The sequence below is a fragment of the Mercenaria mercenaria genome, chromosome 11 (genome assembly GCF_021730395.1).
Source record: "Mercenaria mercenaria strain notata chromosome 11, MADL_Memer_1, whole genome shotgun sequence".
Classification (NCBI taxonomy): Eukaryota; Metazoa; Mollusca; class Bivalvia; order Venerida; family Veneridae; genus Mercenaria; species Mercenaria mercenaria.
This window is the reverse complement of record NC_069371.1, coordinates 4,991,944-5,012,871: the sequence shown is the minus strand read 5'-3', so window position 1 is coordinate 5,012,871 and position 20,928 is coordinate 4,991,944. Positions and strand designations below refer to the sequence as shown.

Here is a 20,928-nt window from a genome sequence, read left to right as displayed (position 1 = left end):
CTTATGTAACTGCTTCTGATTTTGGAAGCACCAAACAAAAACAGTTTATCAGCAAAAAAGAGATAGGTTGACCGTTCCAAAGCGGTGATCTATTTGCAACTTGTTTTTATTTTTGTCCGTTTCGTATTTTATGTTACATATATCGTCTTGTTTGTTGTTTCTTTCCTCTTTCCCACATCGCTCCCTTGCATTTACACCCCCTCTTCTTTTACTATGAATGAGGTTAGGTGCCAACGATATATTTGGCCGTCGGCCGTCCCTGGGTGGTGCTAAACTATGTTGTTTTTACCTCTTTGTCTGTTTGTTTGCTCTGTATGTATTCATCTCTATGTTTCTGTGTGTATGTGATTGTCTTTTGTATGGCTTTCCCTGTTGAATATTCATCCTTGCTTTTTCACTTTTCCCAACACCCCACCCTTTTATCTACCTTTAACCCGTTTTTGTATTTTGCATATGATTGATATATACTACATGTACTTCTGCTATATGTTTCAGTTACATTCTTTTCGTGTCGAGCTTACTTTGTGATGCATGTCTCTTTGACTGTGCTTTTGGTGCTTTGTGCTTCCGGGAAATCTACCCTTACCTTTTATTTTTAAACCAATAGACTTGAGATTTTGATAACTTGTAAGACTTATAGGGTTTGAACATAGTGACAGTAAAACCAACTACATGTATATGTGCGTCCATAAGACACTGGTGCCCCTTCACTGTAAATGGTTTCGTGACTCTAGGTTAAATATTTTTAAGAAAAGTGCATCTCAAACTTTTAAGCAATTCCTGTTTATTTTAAATTACTTAGTAGCATTATACATCCGACTGACCTAAGAATGTTAGTCATATCTGATGACGCACATTCAAATTGTCAAACAAACATAATAACTGAATATCAGTGTACATATTAAACATGTCATAAATTTCAATGAAACGAGTATCACCGCGAGGCACAATCAAATTATAAATAAAAGTGTGTGCCATTTATTGACTTTTTTGATATATCACTGACACGATATACGAAACAGTTTTATGGTGAAAAAGTTATAGATGGATAGTACATATGTATGTTTATATCCACAGTATTTTAAGATTCGATTTTTTTTCTCTTTGCGTAAATCATATCAGCATATGGGGCATATCCGTCTTTCAAGATTCAGGACTGAGGTTGCACTAGTGTATTACTGGATAGCAATTTTAAACTTTTCGCTTTTTTTCATGTCTTCTTTGTAGTTTATAAAATCAAATAATGTTTTAACTATTGGTAACCAATGGAGCTCTTTCAGTACCGGTGTAATACCCCAGTCACACATACGGCGCGGATAGCTACGTGTAGCTACGGACAGAAACGTAGTAATCCGTATCGATCCGTACCTGAGCCGTACCTCAGAGTAGTCATTCGTATTAATCCGTACCAAAACGTGGTCAACACGTAATCAAAGCTTATTCCAAACTTGCAAGTTTCTCCAACTTTTGAACATGCACAAAAATTTGTGCGAACCGTAGCCATTTGAGCGTGACTTTAGTCCAACTTGGCTGAAACTTATTCATCCGTAGTTAAACGCACTGAAACGTAGTTATCCGTGCTGTTACGTACCTCGCCGTAGCCGAACGTAGTTATCCGAGGCTGCTCGTACTTAAGCATAGTTCAACGTAGTTTACCGCAGACCCGTCCGTGCGCTGGGCAAGTTGCAAGGCGCAGTAAAACGTAATTCAACGTAGTACCTCGTACCTATCCGTACTTATTCTCGTCCTGTATTGTTTTGTTTGTTTCCTGTTTCTCACCATTTTTCCCGTACTAAGACGTCCTGCTCCGTAGTTATACACTCACAGACTAATCCTATCCGCACCGTACCTCATCGCACGGACATATCCGTATGTGTGAATGTAGCTTAACATATTGATGACGGGACGTCAGCTGCCGTGGTCTAGACATATTACAGTTTGTCAAGTATGTTGTTTGGAATACAACATTTTTGTGATACGGTCTAATATGACCTATTCTGCATAGTTGTGTATATCTAGCCCGGCATACAGTGTTGATTTGCTGTTCCATATCCACATTGTGGTCTAATACTTCACCAATATTCCTAACACATTTTGTTATTTATCACTGAGTCACCGATATTTTTCTTCATCTCCTTATAGAAACAGAAATATTAGATATAAAAAAATGTCTGAAGCAAAATAGACAACTCCAGCATTGATATTTTTCCATTGCATTGATTTAAAAGAGGCAAAAAATGAGTATGTATCTCAATATTAAATGAATGAGAAATAGAAAACGCCGTTCCTTCTGTAAAAAAATGTTATTTGCACTTTCATTATTTGGCATACAGTTTTATTCAGCTAATTTTAAGGCTGAAATTTAAGTTAACACACACCAACCTAAGTTGTGTTTTGTATAAAAAATGGAGAGAGTTTGGATGTGTAATACTTAAAACACGAGTGCGTACCACCCAGCTCCGGAATGGCCACCGTACAATGTGAGAATGTGAAAAATCACTGATATTGAAAGGCTGAAAAGGACGGATCTATTTGTTATGTAACTGCTTTTGATTTTGGAAACACCAAACAAAAACAGTTTATCAGCAGAAAGATATATATGATACTGACCGTTCCAATGCGGTGCCCCTATTTTCAACTTATTTTTTGTCCGTTTCGTATTTTATGTTACATATATCGTCTTGCTTGTTGTTGATGTTTCTTTCCTATTTCCCCCATTGTCCCCTTGCATTTACGTCCCCTCTCAATTACTATAAATGGGTTAGGTGCCAACGATATTTTTGGCCATAGGCCGTCCCTGGGCGGTGCCCCACTGTGCTATTTTCCCTGCTTGTGTGTTTATTTGCTCTCTGTGTATGTGTCTCTGTCTGTCTGTGTGTATATGTTTGTCTTTTGTACGGCTTTCCCTGTTGAATATTCATCCATGCTTTTTTCACTTTCACCCACACCCCCTACCTTTTATCTACCCCTTGCCAATTTTGTAATTTGCATATGATTAAAATGGACTAAATGTACGTCTCCTATATTTTTCAGTTACAGTTTCTCTTCGTATCGGGTCTACATTGCGATGTATGGCTCTGTCTTTGGTGCTTTGTGCTTCCGGGAAATCTACCCTTACCTTTTATTTTTTATACCATTGAATTATTATACAGGTACATTTACCTTAAACCAATGGTACTGTGTATAAAATGGACTAGAGTATTTGATACTTGTAAGACTTTTAGCAGTTTGATCAAAGTGACAGTAAAACCAACTCGATATGTGGCCATAGGACACTGGGGCCCCTTCCTGTCACTGTAAGTGGTTGCAGGACTCTAGGTGAAATATTTTTAAGAAAAGTGCATGCCAAACCTTTACGCAATTCCTGTTTATCTTAAACTAAATCAAGTAACATTGCTTAGTAGCATTTTATATCCGATTCTCGTATAAAGTAAGACTTATCTAGTGAAGCACATTCAAAGGACCTCGGACATTTTCCTGTTCAGATTGCCTATCCGATTAAGGAAAAAGTGACAAAGGGATAGACTTCTGAAATTGCATAGTTATGATAGTTGAAGATCATTTCTTGATAAATGCGGCTTCATTTTACATGTTCATGAACAAAAAAGAAGACTTTGTAGACATTTCTCATTCTCTTTTCTATTAAAATCTGAACATAAATTATTTTTACGTTTTAAATATCTTTCCCACCAGTGACGCAACAAAATAGTTCACATGCCTTTGTAAATAATTAGTATATACGTATGCTGCAAAAATGGCACTTGGTCACAGGTGGGAAAGTGTTTAAAATTGAAAAAAACTATGTATAGGGTGTCAGCAAATAAATTTTTACAAAAATATTTGACACTTATTGCATGTGTTTCCTAAACCTTACATATATACAGCTTTATTCATTTTTCTAAATATTTCAAGCACAGAAAACACTAAACTAAATAAATAGCGGACATAGAAAGTCGTAAGTCAAGAACCAAGCAAGTGGCTTCGACATATTACATATGTGTCTTCAACTTAAACATAACAAAGAAATACAAACGAACTTCTATGGGAATAGTGCCACTTAGGTGCAATTTTTTTACCTTTTGTAGGACACAGTTGAAGCGAACCTAGAATGCATTTTAAGAGCAACATTTGCTTTTATTCGATCCAGCATACTATACCCTAACAGAACTACACCAGACACTATCTCATTAACTAACCTAGTTGCTTCTAGAACTTACACTGACACCCATAGAACTAATACTGACTCGCCCATAACTAACACTGACACTCCCAGAATTAACATCAATTCGCTCACACGTCTGAAACTTATTTCGAAGCCAACCGAAATACTAGTAAGGACCTCAAAGAACTAACACAGACACCCCAAGAATATCTATATAAATGTTGATACTAGCTAGTGAAGTTCTGTTCCACTGATATAAAATGCTAAAAGTAAGACATCCTTGAACCCGCAGTGAAATAGGCAGTCTCCTGCACCCATCCGTCTCAACTGAAAAAGGCCAACTACGCCAATGTATGGCCAGCTACACAACTGCATCTATTCAATAATAATCCTCCACATAATGCCCGGTCAGTATTGTACATGTGTATAAATACAGTATAGCAATAGATGTATAGAAAACAAACAATAGGATAGTGTTATCATGGGCACTCGGGTGGAAATAAACTGAAGTACAGTTGGGGACCAAATGTTTTGTTCTACTTTTATTTTTTTCCGTTTCGTTTATTTTCAAAAATGTCAATAAAACTGATAATCTGCATGGTATCAGTTTATTTGTTGTGTTAAAATATTTCATAGTAGACATACCTTAAATACCAATGCTTATTTTAACTAAAAATACACATTTTAAATTTTTAAAAATATGACCCTTAATTACAAACTGTTCGAATTTCAAGAAAACGAATATGAATTAAAACTAATTTTTGTGACACTTTGATAGGAATATAACTTATTTATCAGTATTTGAAGCTGTTATATAAAACTATCAGCTACTGAAGTCAAAACATAGCATTGAACTTGGGGCAAAATCCCTAGCACAATGTCCGATGTCCTTGTCAGTAAAGCATAATACAAATGTACTTAAATATCTGTTTACATAGTTTCAATGAAACAAGTTAGATCGCGAGGCACGATCAAACTATAAAAGTGTGTGCCATTTATTGAACTTTTTAATGTATCTCTGTCCAGGGTATGACACAATAAACCAAACCGGTTTTATAGCGTCAGAGTTATTATATATCGCTAGTACATATGTGTGTTTATAACCACTGCATTTCAAGATTCGATTATTTTCTCTTTGCGTAAATCATATCAGCATACGGTGCATCTCCGTGTTTCAAGATTCAGGACCGTGACTGTACTAGTGTGTTACTGGATTGCGATTTTAAACTGAAAGGTATGTGATGTTTTTCTTCAGTCTGTTTTGCTTTTTATGTCTTCTTTGCAATTTATTAAATCTCAATAATGTTTTTAACTATACATGTGCGTTAACGCGAATATGAAATGTGATTTTTGAGTGTCTCTTTGATAAGACGCATAAAATGTAACATTTAATTACATGAAACACATAATATTGCTGAGGCTCTACTAATTTTAATTTAGCCTGGTAACAAGGTAACCTACCTCCTTAAATGCAAATGTACACGTTCAAAGAGCTTTACAAATCATAGCGTAAAAGGTACTCGGAGACATTTATAAAAGAGTTGTTACTGGTTAAAATGTATGGGAAATTTCATTGTGTGTTGTTTGTTGCTTTGCTTTGTAGAGTTGTTAGTTCTGTTTGTTGTATTTTGCTGTTTACAAGTTCTATTTTATCACAACTTAATTGAGTGTAATTCTATTTCATTTAAAAACGTATAAATGTGAAATAGGTAAACTCTCAAGGTCATCATAATGGTGTTCTTTTAAAATGTTATGGCATTTTCAAGCGTCCAACTGAATTAGAAGAAATATCGTAGTCAAATCTGATATTTTCTTTTTACAACAAAATTTACAACTGTTATATGATAGTTATTCTATTCCTACTTTTATTTTTAAAGAATAGCAGAGCTATTAGACTCGCCCGTGCGTCGGCGATTGCGTCGATTTGATTAAGTTTTTGTATGTAAGCTGGTATCTTATTAACCACTTGTGGGAATGGATTGAAACTTCACACACTTATTCATTGTGATAAACCAGATTATATTGGACAGGACCCAAAACTCTATTTTGTTTTTTTTTACAAAATAAAAATGATGCCCCTTTTACGATTTTTATATTCATTCAATTGACAAGACTGTCGAATTGTCGAGCGTTGCTGTCCTACGACAGCTCTTGTTTAACTTTATTTTCCCTTACCTTGAACAAGACGTAATGAGACTAGAATATCAAAAACTGCTTCGCTTTGTCATGTGACTGAGTAAGACATTGGAGTATTTCAAATAATATTTCTTCTAACATATTTGAAACAAATCTTAAACAATTTAAACCTGAGCTTAAGTAGGCGGTTCTTGTTCAAAATGTTGTTGTGACAGCAAATGCATGATGCAACAGTCGTTTAATTGATGAAATGTTACATATGTACATCATAGTATGGAAGTTAAAGAGAATTCATTTCATTAGAACAGTCTGAAGCTCTTATTGGACATACTGTACGACGATTAAAGGTAAAAACCATCAATAAGATGTTTGTACATTGCTTTATATTTTATACTTTAAAGCTAGAGTAAATGTTGTTACACATACCCGGGTCCATTGTAAAAACGAATTACTAACTTTTTGTTCAAAAGTGGCCTATACACCACAAAAAACAAGAAAAGTAGGTGTCGTGTTTCTTCTCAGAGATATATTTGTCTGATAGTCAACAAAGTCAACACTATTGAACGTCTTCTAAACTTACCGCTAAAATGTGGGTAAACATAATTATTTGTATGGCAAACAGTCGTCTTGAAATACTACCAAAATGTGAAGTATAAATTCACAATGTAATAAAACGGAAACTTGCAGACATGAAAATGCCACTTTAATTAGGTAAATGTTGAGGATTTTTTCTTTCCACCTTTATTTTATTACCTGTTCAGTATTATTATACCATATTTCGCCGGTGTAGATAATGTGTATTTAATATTGTTTTATGAAAATCCTCTACAGTCGCATTAAGCTATAACACTAGTATGATATTTCAAGGAAACGTTTAAAATATTCAGTTAAGTTTATCTTATAATTATGTATATCAAGAGTGTATTGTGCACAGTTGTCAAGGTGTTTGGTTGTAACGAAATCGGCTGAGTGTACAGATAATACTAAAATTAACAAATGAATTCTAGAAATGACTATTATAGCTGTGATCGTAAATAACGACAACTCTTGACAAAGATAGGTATCTGGGAGATAAATGTCAGTTATCAATGATGCATGTATCCCTTACTACAGATTGTAGGGTATGAACAACCTGATTTTTGTAATAGTAATAATTTGTTTTAAATATTAAGACAAATGGGATATATTTGTTTAAGTATGACTCATAACATCACATACGCAGATCTCTGTTTTGCTTATTTGCCGGAAATAATGTTATGTGAAATATCACTCCATGTATAAGCAATCAACAGACAAAGAGATATATACCTTGAGTAAATGTTCAGATTGTAATTATTTAGTATAGTGTCAAAAAAAAAACCCATCGCAGGATGAATTAGCAGGTATGATTAACTTCATTCGATCTGTGAATTTGAAACAGACACCTAATTTATGCTGTTTTCGCAGTTATGCGAAAAAGTGATAGACGTCTATAAATTTGCTTCTCATCACAGTAGTCATATTTCATACCTCTATGATATTTTGCAAGTGTTGAAACATTTTCGTATCCGAGAGCTTGTTATCTGAATTTCTTACTATCTTGAAAAAAAGAAAAAGCTCTATACAGTTTTAGTGTTGAATTCTCAGCTGTTGTCGTTTTGAATTCCAGATTTTAGAAGTCCTGCTAGTATCATACCGTGGTAAAAGACGTTCGAGGGCTCTAACCTCTCCTAAAAGGACGAGATGAGATTTGCGCTGGGAATTTTGGTTGTCTTTAGTGTTGCAGTTAGGGAATTTCTAGGTCAAGAAACAATAGCTGTGACAACAACTATTGGCGAAGTAATTGGCAAAGCTGAAATTGTCAGCTCTTTTGAGAAAACTGGAAAACTTCACAAGTTTTTAGGTATCCCATTCGCCGAGCCACCAGTTGGAGACCTACGTTTCAAAAAGCCAGTTCCAAAACTCTCATTAACAACAACGTTAGATGCTTTTGCTTACAACAACGCTTGCGTTCAGGCATATCAGTTTCCAAATGTATCCTATGCTGAAGATTGTTTATATTTAAATATTTATGCACCAGAAAGAAAGAATGAAACAGACAAGCTTTCGGTGATGATATGGATATATGGTGGCGGATTTCATTTTGGTGATTCGAACATGTACCTTGCTGATTATTTATCGATTCACGGAGATGTTATAGTGGTGACGTTCAATTACAGAGTGTCAGTATTTGGATTCCTAAGTACAGGTGATAGTGCTTCGCCGGGAAATTACGGACTTTGGGACCAGCAGCTGGCTATAAAATGGGTTCATGACAATATTGCTGCCTTTGGTGGAGATACGGAGAAAGTAACCATCTTTGGCGAATCAGCTGGATCAGCCAGCGTAATCTATCAAGGATTGTATACAGGAAACAAAAATTTGTTTCAAAGGATCCTTGCGGAAAGTGGAAGTATCATGGTATGGTGGGCCAGTACTGACGAGGGTCTACGGTATGCAAAGACAGTAGGAATGGTTGCAAATTGTGAAATGGAATCGACCCATGCACTAGTATTGTGTCTCAGAAACTTACCCGCAGACATACTGTTAAATATAATTAGTAGCATTCCAGAAAGTGACGACTTTGCATCCTTTCCTTTCAGACCAACCTTCGACGATGACTTTATTACATTCGACCCAAAGAAAGTATTTTATTCGAACAACTTCCATTCCCGTGACGTTGTACAATTCTTCTCTGATTTTGACTTTTTAACAGGTGTAAATATCCTGGAAGGTGTCGAAGGCCTTACTCCCATGTTCGGTGTAACAGACTACATCAACTTCGCACCAAATAGAACTGAATTTGAAAGGAAATTGGTTCCTCTTTTGATTAAAGAAGGCTATGGCGAGGATGCGCCTACAGTATTAAGTAAACTTATCTCGACCGAATATACAAACTGGACAGATCCAAATAGTCTCGATAACGTACGGGATGAATATCTTAGAATGCATGGAGACTTCCAGTTCAACGCCGATATGTACAAGACTTTAGATACACACTCGGACCAATCATCGACGAAAAATACCTATATGTATATGTTGGACATAGAGCCCGAAACCAGGGCGGCGATTGAGCAAGTCCCATGGATCAAGAAAGCTGCTCATGGAGAGGAGTTGCCCCTCGTATTTGGTTACCGCTTCTCATTTGGAGAACATTTGCTTTCACCGAAGGATTGGGAAATCAAGTTGTCAACAAAAGTGATGACACTTTGGGCAAATTTTGCAAAGACAGGGTAAATATGACTTAATCCAATCATAGTGATTAATTTATGTTGAGACATATCTGTAGTATTTTTACTTAGAATTTTTTATCCACACTGTCATGTAACTTTAAAAACCAATGGGGTTAAAAAATAATGTTTTGTAATCTGATTGGTTGCCTCTTTGATGTTTTCGTGACTGACCGTTTCAAGGTGGTGCCCCAGTCTGTTCGTTTTTGTATTCTGTTGTCGCTGTTTTACGTTCTGGGGATTTATTTGCCATTCCTATAAGATCCTAGGTCGTGGCATTTTTTTCAACTGAAATTGGTTTAATCATAAAATGAGTTTTATTAATAAGAGGTTAGATTTGAGGTACATGTGTAGTTCTCAGATCATATCCTCTTTTAATTGTGTATGACGCGACACGTGGAAGACTCCATAATAGGCAGTTCTTAAAGTCCTCTGGCACTGTTACTTACATTTTGACACGTTTCATCGGACCTTTAATGGTATTTCTCTTGTTGATCTGCCTTCTGCAAAGTCATTGAACACATGCAAATATTTCGTTAGGTTATTATCAAAAAATATTTACATTAGGAGTTTGGGTTTACATGACGTGTCTTTTGTTACCATTGTGTGTGTTAGTGATTCGCCACTCTTTACTCTGTCATGAAATTTGAAACTGGATGGATTGGGGGTGATAAATGAAGAGGATTTGTGTGCACTAAGAACCCGATAAAACTTCTTGCCGGGTTTTGCCACTGGCCGTTCTAAGGCAGCGCCCAACGATATGTCTTTGTTTTTTTCTTAGTTTTGTCGTTGTACTTGATCTATATGTGCAGAATCATCATTCTTTGTTCTTTGGTCGTTATGTCATATAAGTACCGCTCAGTGCTTTGGTCGTTATGTCATGTACGTACCTCTCATTGATTTGATCGTCATATCTTTCGTAAAACTTGGTTTGATGTTTGGTTTGGTCGTTATGTTTCCAGTTTTGAACTCTGTGCTTTGGTCATTATGTTTTGTACGAGCCTCATTTGGTCATCATGTCCTGCAGATACTTCACTATGCTCTGTCATACGTGATGCACATTTGGTCGATTGTGATTTACACGTTTACATCGTGCAGTTTGCCGCAAAATTCAGTCTGTTTAACTTTGACTTACAGACACGAAATGACACTGATATAAAAATATACATGAGGAAAACACAGTATGTAATGACCACCAAACCAAAGAACGCAATGTTTTCCATGATTTTAAAACTTCAAACCGTAATGTCATATTTCAGAACAAAACAAGCAAACACAGGGAAATAAAACAGATTTACAAGACATAAAGACCAAATCACAAAGCATAATGAGGATTTCAGTTAACACAACGTCCAGACCATAACAATCAAACTACTAATACATGAACGATTGGCGTACATTAAGAACAGTCATAGCGGAAAACCCGTAATTGCGATATATATTTTGTATTCGCAGATTATTTCTCGGTTCCGCTCTCATATGGTTTGGATTTATCCGGTTATAAATAGTGTTTGTCCGTTCCAGTTAAAAGGTATTGTTTATATTTTGACTGTATTCGCCTTTGTATAGCCCTATCACGGCAGACGTCTTATGTAACTTTAGATTTTTTTTTCATTTGTAGAAACCCTAATTATCCGGATGATCTTGGAATAAACTGGTCGCAATATACGTCGGATGATCAATTTTACTTACACATGACAAGAAACATGACGTCCGAAAACGTACGGCAACGTTGGAATATAGGTGCAGCTAATTTCTGGTTAGACATTGTACCCTCGATTGCTCAGATGAAGACTTGCGAAACAAATTACCCAGGAGGAATTAACTCGGCAGAGTCTCCGTCACCATGTGTGATGTTTTCTCTCCTAAGTGTTTGTTTATATACAGCACTGGCAACACTCTTTTAGAAAAACTGAGAAACATTTGAGAGTCCACGATGTGTTTTGTCACATGTAGACGTTAGTTGTGAAATAATGTATCAGCTAAAAATACTAAACTTCAACATTTTGTTTACTTGTATAAATAACTTGGAAATGTAAAGTTGTATTGATAGTACTACTAAAATGATTTAAATAACAGTTTCTGTCATTTAGATTAAACCTGAATGTAATGAATTTGTGCGTGCGTGTGGTTAAGCTCGCTGACTTCAAATTATTTCCCCCTCTAAACCTCGTCGAAGATGTACAATTATTTTATGTCATGAAGTTATCAAGTTTACAGACTGATAGTTGATGTACATAGGTACCAGCTCGTGCCTGAAATTATGCCTTAAAGGAAAATTCCAATAGTGTAAATCCTAACATTTGTTTTCTAAAATGTCTTCGTGCAAAATTGTAGCTTATTTATTGTTTCAGATTTAAATCGTTAGTGCGTCAGGTTTTTTTTCTACGCTCATTTTTATCACTGTGTCTCATTCATATAACCGCCCATTATAACTTACAAATGATTGTTCACATTTTCATCAGAATGTATTTTTTATTAGTACAATATCTATGTGTCTTCTTTGGAATACATAATTCTTACTTTTATTCGTAACATTACAAATCATGTATATAAAATTCATGTTACATCGTATTTCTTTTCTTTGTATTATAAAATGCGTGTCAACCTCCAAACAACAAACACGGAAAAGTAATTGGAAGTAACAACATTAAATGTGAAGGTATACAGGATGAAATTAGTAGAATAAAGAAGGGTACCAGTTTTATTGTTACCTGGTTAAATAGCATTCAAAACGTAGAAGGAACCAGAGTAATAATATCTGTCATGTGTTTACGAATTGGATAGAAATATCCGTCCCGAGGGCACCTGCCGCATTGGGCAATAATGAGGCTTGCCGAATTACCGCCCATGCGCAGGTGGCCGAGGGACGGATATTTCCATCCGATTCGTAAACACATGACTGATATTTTTTCTTGCATATCGTATACATGTTAGCATTTTATTCTGTTAGACTTTTTTCTTGCATACCGTATTTTACAAAAGGTAGAAATAGTTTCTTTTTAGCACTCTTTCTTACAGTGGAGAATGAACACAAAACGCGGGAAATTAATGTTTTGCGTTACGCATAATAACAAAGTTCCACTTTAGTTTTGTCGTTTGTAGTGTAACGTTATGTTTTTATGGTAAACTAACGTATTTTGAATCGAGAAATATACTATAAGGAACGGATAGAAACTATCAAGGTACCTGCTTTTTTCCTATTTTACATAAACAATATATTATTAGTGCATGAGCCAGTAGTTGTCATTAACAACACGAGAGTCATCTGGCATGGGGGGGGGTGCCAGATGGGTTTTGCCGGCATGGGTAAAATCACCGGAAACGCCAGTCCGGTATGCAAGAAAAGATTTTCAACTACTTTGAGCGTGTCTGAAAAATGAAAAAAAAATTGACACCAATTCAGGCCTCTATGACCTAGGTGTATTCCAGTATCATACACGGCCGTTTAATTGCTGGTCCTACCCGCAAAAGATGACATTTTAGTGGTTAACGTTAGAAAATATTGCTATTTTGGCCATGTCTGAAAGGTATTTCACTCTGTCCAAGCAGACTGTGACTATGCACGAGTACCTTTGGTAGCCATTGGGTTCATGACACTGAGTGCAGGTCATACATAGAAATCAGTAGTGAAAAATTTAAATTGAATTTATGATTATAGTCACTGTTTCCATCTGTTCAAGTCTCTACATGTCGAACTGATACAATATACACATGTGTAGTAATATGTCTTTGATTTATATTTAGACCCTTTAGGAGTCATTAGAGGAGAGGTCTTATAAGTTGAAGTACCCCTACGTTTACGATACTGTATTGGCCACCCTATGATTTTGGTAAGCTTTTTAAGCAGTCGGGGTTAATGGTTAAAAATGTTCAGTGTCGTTCGTGCCAAGACATACCATAAATGTTGCAGTAAACTGTATATGATTCATTAAAACAAACGTTTACTTCAATAAAGCTTGACCTGTAAGATATTTTTGTGTACGATTTGTAGATTTACTAGAGTGACCGCATAACGGTAATTTTTGCCGTGTTTCAAACATTGAAACCATTTCATTTAGTTTAAGATATTGTAAACGTGTTAAGAATAAAGACTCAAGCTTAAATTTCTTTCGCAAATTATATGGAGAAATTCTTCAAATGTTGCAATTTTTCTTCATAAGTGCCTACTCAAAAGCGGTTCTCCCAAACATTTTTTTTCACGAAAATGTGCGTATTTGTTATACATGTATGTATCAATGGTAGGGTATCTATTGATTAAGAAATCATATCTTCTTTGCCTGATGTCTAAATGCTGTTGCTCAATCGTTTTGCAGTTTCTTGAATATATCAATGCTTATAGGCACAATAAAGGTAGCGAACTTATTAACAGAAAAATTTTCCAAGCATGCGTATTGTCATAGAATTTCGTTTTTCAAATATTGTCCGAAAACCTAACGCATCGCATTTCCGAGTTTTTCACTACGCGACGCAATCAAGTGGATTCTGTTCTTTGTGTTACTTGCCAAGCCTTATTCGTCATTAATATTGTCCTGACCTCACACAGAATAAATGTTTTATTATCAAATCATACTGATAACGCTATTCTAATATGCCATACGCTTATAAATGGATACTTTTTGCGGAAAATATTCAAAACTAATTGACCTTTTCTCATGCCATATTCGATACCACACAATCATGCGGAATTGCAAAGTTACATTTCGTTACTTTCTCCCGTAAAACATCGTGAATTCATATGTATTATATCCACGTTATTTTAGACAGGAACGTCAGTATCTTGCTCTTGATACTTTCCTCTCTAGGCAAGCATGTGAAAATCGTCTTACAACCGGGATATAAGATGACTCTCCTGCTGTAATTTATGAATGCATGCATAATTTCATACGCTAGTACAATAAAAAAGTACTTAAAAGAAATCATTCTTTTTTTCTTCAATTGTTTGTACGCAAGAAAAAGGAATTGTCACTGGTTCTAGGTGTGGATGGAAATATTCGAGGCTTGTTTTGCGTTATATCTGCAGAGCCTCGTTACCGCCTTAACAGTTTTCCTCGAGACAGATATTTCTAACTGCACTTAGACCGGAGAAAGAGAAACATGCCAAAGATGAATGATAACCCATGTGTTCATTGATAGCATTGGTTTTTCATTATTATTTCATATTAACGAACATGTAGGCACATGAACATATTTCAAATAATGTCATGTAAAATGAAAATTCAAAGGAAATCTTGATTTTATTCTAACAAAATAACTAGAGCTACATGTCATTGTCAAGGAGGGAACGTTTAAGAACTATATAGTAAGCCAACTTGAATGTTTTTTGTGAATTAAGGGCAAGTATCATGTATATTTTGAAAAATAAGGATTGGCAAGTAAGAAACAGAACAGTATCAATTTGATTGCGTTGCGTAGTAACACACTCGGATCTGCGTTGCGTTAGATTTTCGGACGAATTCTTAGTAACGCACCCGTATAATTCTATGGAATACACCTGAGTAGCCAACGACAGCGATTCGGATTCGATTCCGACTAACATTCAGCGCTGGGTGATTTATACTTAAATTGGTAGACTTTCCAATGGTATCAGCCCGCCCGCTTAGCTCAATTGGGAGAGTGCAGATCTACGGATCGCGGGGTCGTGAGTTCGATCCTTGGGCGAGGCGTATGTTGTCCGTGATGATTTGATAAAAGACATTGTGTCTAAAATCATCCGTCCTGCACCTCTGATTCATGTGGGGAAGTTGGTAGTTACTTGCGGAGAACAGGTTTGTACTGGTACAGAATCCAGGAGCACTGGATAGGTTAACTGCCCGCCGTTACATAACTGAAATACTGTTGAAAAACGGCGTTAAACCCACAACAAACAAACAAACTTTTCAATGGTATCGTCCTGGGCTGGATGCTAGGGTTGTAAATTTGACACCTTCAGTGGGATCGGCTGGAAATAGGTTTTTTTTTCATCCATTCCAAGCGACTACCCACGCTAAAGAAGAAAGCTTACCTTTTTCCAGTTAAAACTTTCATTTAATTGCCGAAAACCAGCAACGCCCCACCCCCTTGTTTATGTATTAAGTAACGTCTTATAGATTAAGTTATCTACCAACCGACATAGCAGTTTTCATTTTGCCATTTCTGCAAAATCTGAAAAAAAAATGCATTTAGTAAAACACCAAGATGTGCCCACCTTATGTTAATATTTGCGAAGTAGAAGAAAAAGAGATCAATATTTAAAATGTCAACACTTCAAAGAATGGATCAGTAGAGATTCACACCGTCAAATTATAATGGATTATACAACTGATGATCTAATGACAATGAGTTCTTGTACTACTACATTTTAAGATTTCGACAAAATTGCAAGAGAAAAAAACTGCATTCTAACATAAATCGTTAATAACGTAATACCGGGTAACTCCATATCACTAGATTCAAAGGTGTGATTTTACAAGCTAGTTCACTGAAGTGTTGTGTTATTTGATAGAGATTTTAAACTGAAAGGTAACAACATTTGGTTTCTTTTCATTTCTGTTATTAGTTTACTTGTTTGTTTGTCTTTGTTTTGTTTTTTATTTTTGTTGGGGTTATTTTGTGGGGGTTTTTTTTTGTTGTTGTTTTTTTGTGTTTTTTAATCTTTCGTGTAGTTTAGGAAGTATCATAACCATATATGATTAAGAAACGCAAAAATGATATACTAATAAACTCTTTCAGACCATCAATGTCGGATTATTTTGTAAATGTTTAGGCAGACATTGTTTAATACGCTCCGTTTCAAGAGGTTTTAAATATAGTGTTTGTGAGCAAACCCGTGAAACATCTAAATAACAGAGTCAAATTTAAAATTATCTATTTGTATCCTCCATAAATTGTATGTTCTTTTCCATTCTGTTCTGTTCTGTTCTGCTCTGTTCAACGAAATTTACAACATTCAATTTCCATGTGTAGTTGACTTCCGTTGTTGCCACTGCTTGGGTCTGTGCTGCCAGAGGTGATTGATGTTGCAACTTTCCTTACTTCTCATGAACAGACTCAATGGAACCGAGTCTGCTATTGTTTTACTTGGCCACAGGTTGATATTCCAAATAATCTTGTTGTTGTTGTTGTTGTTGTTTTCTTTTTTTATGATAATGTCTGTTTCGCCTACCATGTAACTGAATAAAGCATCATAATATTGAAAATGAAAAAAAAAGCCTTATACCATATGAAAAAAAGGATATAATTCAAACTCAATTTTTTAATGAAATTGTAAGATAAAATACATTTAAAATCAAAGACGCGAAAATGAAACATTTTGATGTTCGTATTGTTCTATTATAGACAAAGTAATAAAAAAAGTTAGTCTCAAACACGTCCAAAGTTGTTTTTACGCCACTGAGATATTTAGCAAATAAGATATATAGTTATAATAGTATACTAGATCATCGTACCATCGTCTTCTATTGATATAATCAATGAACGCAATGGCCCGTAAATTTCATGTATTTAATGTTTACTTGCTTTAAATATTTAGACTGTCGTCGCTTGGTTAGTATAAGCGAATGGAAGTTATATATTATATTGCAAAACCATTCAAATACGCTGGTTCCCGCGTACTATTTAAACATACAGAATTATTTTTCAATATTATTTTTGTCGAGTAATTATTTGGTTACTATTATGAAACTGTTAAATGATATAGCAGAAAAATTGTTATGTAGGATAGGATAGATCACAAATTGGTTGATCTAAGCGAAATAGGCATCTCGGCATGTATACCTATACAAAATAATAAGCGCCTATAATAACCACTGTATGTGAAGGACTTTTACGGTTTTATTCGACTTGTACTTTCTTACTAGCGAAAGATGTGTTTGACATTTTTCATTGTAAAAACACCTTAATAACTCGTAACATTTTATATGTATATATGTAAGAAAATTAAAAAAATATATATACTGTTAATTCATACACAGGAGTTTGCAAACGGGAGGTAATAAATTTCACACTAACAAAAGAAAGTTTGGAAACAGAAAACGATTGTAAAGTTATTAGGTCTCGCTCTTCATTACCCAAGATAAGGTGCGGTGTCTCACCAGTTCGACAGTATAATTTGCGTTTGTGATCTGTTCCCGATTATTTGAGTTCTTGTAGGGCTATATCTGACTTTCTTAAAGTTTTAATTTAAAACGTAAAAATATTGCGAACTTCACTAACCATATAGTTACCAATTTATATATAAAACAATTTACTTTCAAATTACAGTTGCACGTATTATACCGTTGTAAAGACAATCTGTGGTATAGTCTCTTCTACAAGGACAAGATGAGATTTACGCTGGGAATTCTGGTCATCCTTAGTGTTGCAGTTGGGAAATTATTTGCTCAGGAAACAAAAGCTGTAACAACAACCATTGGTGTTGTAAAGGGCAAGACTGAAATTGTCAGCTCTTTTGAGAAAACTGGGAAACTTCACAAGTTTTTGGGAATCCCTTTTGCTGAGCCGCCAGTTGGAGAACTACGTTTCAAAAAGCCAGTTCCAAAAACTCCTCTTTCAGCACCATTAGATGCTTTTACTCATAACAACGCTTGTATGCAAGATTTAAAAAGACCAAACATATCATATTCTGAAGATTGTTTATATTTGAATATTTATGCCCCAGAAAGAGAGAATGAAAACGACAAGCTTCCTGTGATGATATGGATATATGGGGGTGGTTTTCATTATGGGGATTCGAATATGTACTCTGGAGATTATTTGTCGATTCACGGAGATGTTATAGTGGTAACACTCAACTATAGAGTGTCCATATTTGGATTCTTAAGCACAGGAGACATTTCCTCGCCGGGGAATTACGGGCTTTGGGACCAGCGTTTGGCTATCGAATGGGTTAATGATAATATTGCTGCTTTTGGAGGTGATGTAGAAAAGATAACAATATTTGGAGAGTCAGCGGGATCAAGTAGTGTGATTTATCAAGGACTGTATACAGGTAATAGAGGTTTGTTTCAAAGAATCATAGCCCAGAGTGGAAGTATTATGGCTTGGTGGGCCAGTACCGATAAGGGTCTACGGTATGCAAACACTGTAGGATCAATCGCCAACTGTGAAATGGAAACCACTGATGATTTGGTCTCGTGTCTCAGAAACCTGCCTGCAGACAAACTGTTAGATATAATTATGAACGCTCCAGTTGATGACGACTTTGCATACTACCCTTTCAGACCTACTTTCGATAATGACTTTATAAAATATGACCCGAAGAAAGTATTTGATTCAACCAACTCTCTTTCACGTGATGTAGTGCAGTTCTTTGCTGATTTTGACCTTTTAACGGGTGTAAATATCATTGAAGGGGTCGGCGGCCTTAGTCCTATGTTTGGCGTTCAAGATTTAATGAACTTCGCACCAAATAGAACAGACTTTGAAAACAGACTGGTTCCTATTTTAATTAAAGAGAAATATGGCGAAGGTGTGCCGTCAGTATTGAGCAAGATCGTTTCTGTCGAGTACACAAACTGGACCGATCCAAACAATTTTTACAACGTAAGGGACGAATATCTCAGAATGCACGGAGATGCCTACTTCAACGCTGATATGTACAAGACGGTTGATACGCATGTAGATCAAGCATCAGCTAAAACTACCTATATCTATATGTTGGACACTGAGCCAGAAACCCGCATTGGCTATTATATCCCTTGGATCAAGAAAGCAATGCACGGGGACGAGTTGCCTATCGTATTTGGATATCGTATCACCTATGGGGAACCTTTTCCAACCCCGAAAGAATGGGAAATCAAACTCTCAACACAAGTGATGACTCTCTGGGCAAATTTTGCCAAGTCAGGGTAAATCATTTTGCATTTATAATGTAAAAATATATTTCAGTTTGAGGTTTTTGTTTAGTCGCGTAACAAATCGTACACAAGTCAGAAGAATATCAATGTATATATAATTGATAATATTTACAAAGATAACAAGGGGAAAATGATAATGACTACATCAAATAAGAGCAATTCTAATTGGTTGAATATATTTTGTATGGCTGGTGCATGTTTCAGTATTCTTTTCGGTATAAATTCGAACCTGCTTTAGAGGTCACTTGCCTTCAACAGCCAGTCGTCTAACGTCCAAGATTGGCAATGCTGTCTAAGGCAGAGAACTGCGTTAAGCGGCTAGACTACTTTGCTCTATTGACTGGCTGTTGAGTACATGACTGTGTATACCATTCAACTATAGATTTAATTGTTGCAGGAATCCTAATGTCCCCGACGTCCTTGGAATAAACTGGTCGCCATACACAGCGCTTGATCAGCATTACCTACATATCACCAGAAATATGACGTCAGAAAACGTACGGCAACGCTGGAATATAGGTGCAGCTAATTTCTGGTTAGACATTGTCCCACCGATCGCACAGTTGACATCATGTGAAACAGATTACCATGGCGGTATAAATTCTGCAGCATTTATCTCGCTCTCTCTGTTGATTCCGTTTCTAAGTACAATTGTGACAATATTCGTTTCAGATTACTAAGAAATCTATCTGAGATTTAAAGAGAAAATCACTATTGTTAGCTCACCTGAGCACGAAGCTCAAAGAGCTTTTGTGATCGCCCTTTCCGTCGTCGTCGTATCTCGTGTCAGTCGTTCCGTCTCAACAATTTGACTGTTAACACTCTAGAGGTCACAAATTTAGTCCAGTCTAAGAAACTGGTCAATAAGTACCCAAAAAAATCTAAAATTTGGTGTTAGTGGAGTCAAAACCTAGGTCACAGGTCAAATCAAAGGAAAAGCTTGTTAACACTCTAGAGGTCACAATTTTAGCCAATCTTAATGAAACTTGGTCAGAATGTTACCCTTAATAAAATCTTGAAAGAATTTGATATTGGGTCATCTGGAGTCAAAAGCTAGGTCACCAGGTCAAATCAAACGAAAAGCTTGTTAACACTGTAGAGGCCACATGACTGTATCTTCGTGAAACTTGGTCAGAATGTTAATCTTGATGATTTTTAGGGTAGGTATAAATCTGTTTTATCTGGGGTCAAAAACTAGGACACCAGGTCAAATCAAAGGAAAAGCTAGTTAACACTCTAGAGGCCACATTTATGACCATATGTTAATGAAACTTTTTCAGACTATAAATCTTGATGATCTTTAGATCGAGTTCAAATTTAGATCAGGTGGGGTCAGAAAATAGGTCACCAGGTCAGACCAAAAGAAAAGCTAGTTAACACTTTAGAGGCCATTTTATGACCATATCTTAATGAAACTTGGTCAGAATGTTATTCTTGATGATCTGATCTTAAGGTCCATAGGTCAGGTGAGCGATACAGGGCCTTAGGGCCCTCTTGTTTTAATCATAAAAAAATAGGAAAGTTGGTACTTATTTGTGTTTTAGAT

The 20,928-nt window shown here is 35.8% G+C and overlaps 2 protein-coding genes across 3 annotated transcripts in view; both read left to right on the top strand.

Annotated features, from left to right (window-relative positions):
• LOC123531977 (cholinesterase 1-like) overlaps positions 1–20,114 on the top strand; it is a 31,513-nt gene extending 11,399 nt beyond the window's left edge. Inside the window, exons 1-3 of one of the 2 annotated variants that reach the window (XM_045313302.2) lie at positions 15,287–16,047; positions 17,788–19,373; positions 19,780–20,114. In XM_045313302.2, coding sequence (XP_045169237.2) covers positions 17,848–19,373; positions 19,780–20,062 — 1,809 coding nt within the window. In that variant the 5' untranslated portion in view covers positions 15,287–16,047; positions 17,788–17,847 and the 3' untranslated portion in view covers positions 20,063–20,114. Of the gene's footprint in view, positions 1–15,286; positions 16,048–17,787; positions 19,374–19,779 lie in introns of those variants that run through there. The other variant, XM_045313303.2, reaches the window with a different exon arrangement.
• LOC123531976 (acetylcholinesterase-like) lies at positions 5,191–13,520 on the top strand. Its single transcript, XM_045313300.2, has 3 exons — positions 5,191–5,396; positions 7,947–9,549; positions 11,168–13,520. The coding sequence occupies exons 2-3, from the start codon at positions 8,021–8,023 to the stop codon at positions 11,451–11,453; spliced, it is 1,815 nt and encodes a 604-aa protein (XP_045169235.2). The 5' UTR covers positions 5,191–5,396; positions 7,947–8,020; the 3' UTR covers positions 11,454–13,520.
• Positions 20,115–20,928: the final 814 nt, after the last annotated feature.

Bases quoted from the DNA above. Each gene is read 5' to 3' on its own strand.
- LOC123531976 (XM_045313300.2), top strand. From the start codon at position 8,021: ATGAGATTTGCGCTGGGAATTTTGGTTGTCTTTAGTGTTGCAGTTAGG. The intron at 9,550-11,167 runs GTAAATATGACT...TTTCATTTGTAG, and splicing joins GCAAATTTTGCAAAGACAGG to AAACCCTAATTATCCGGATG.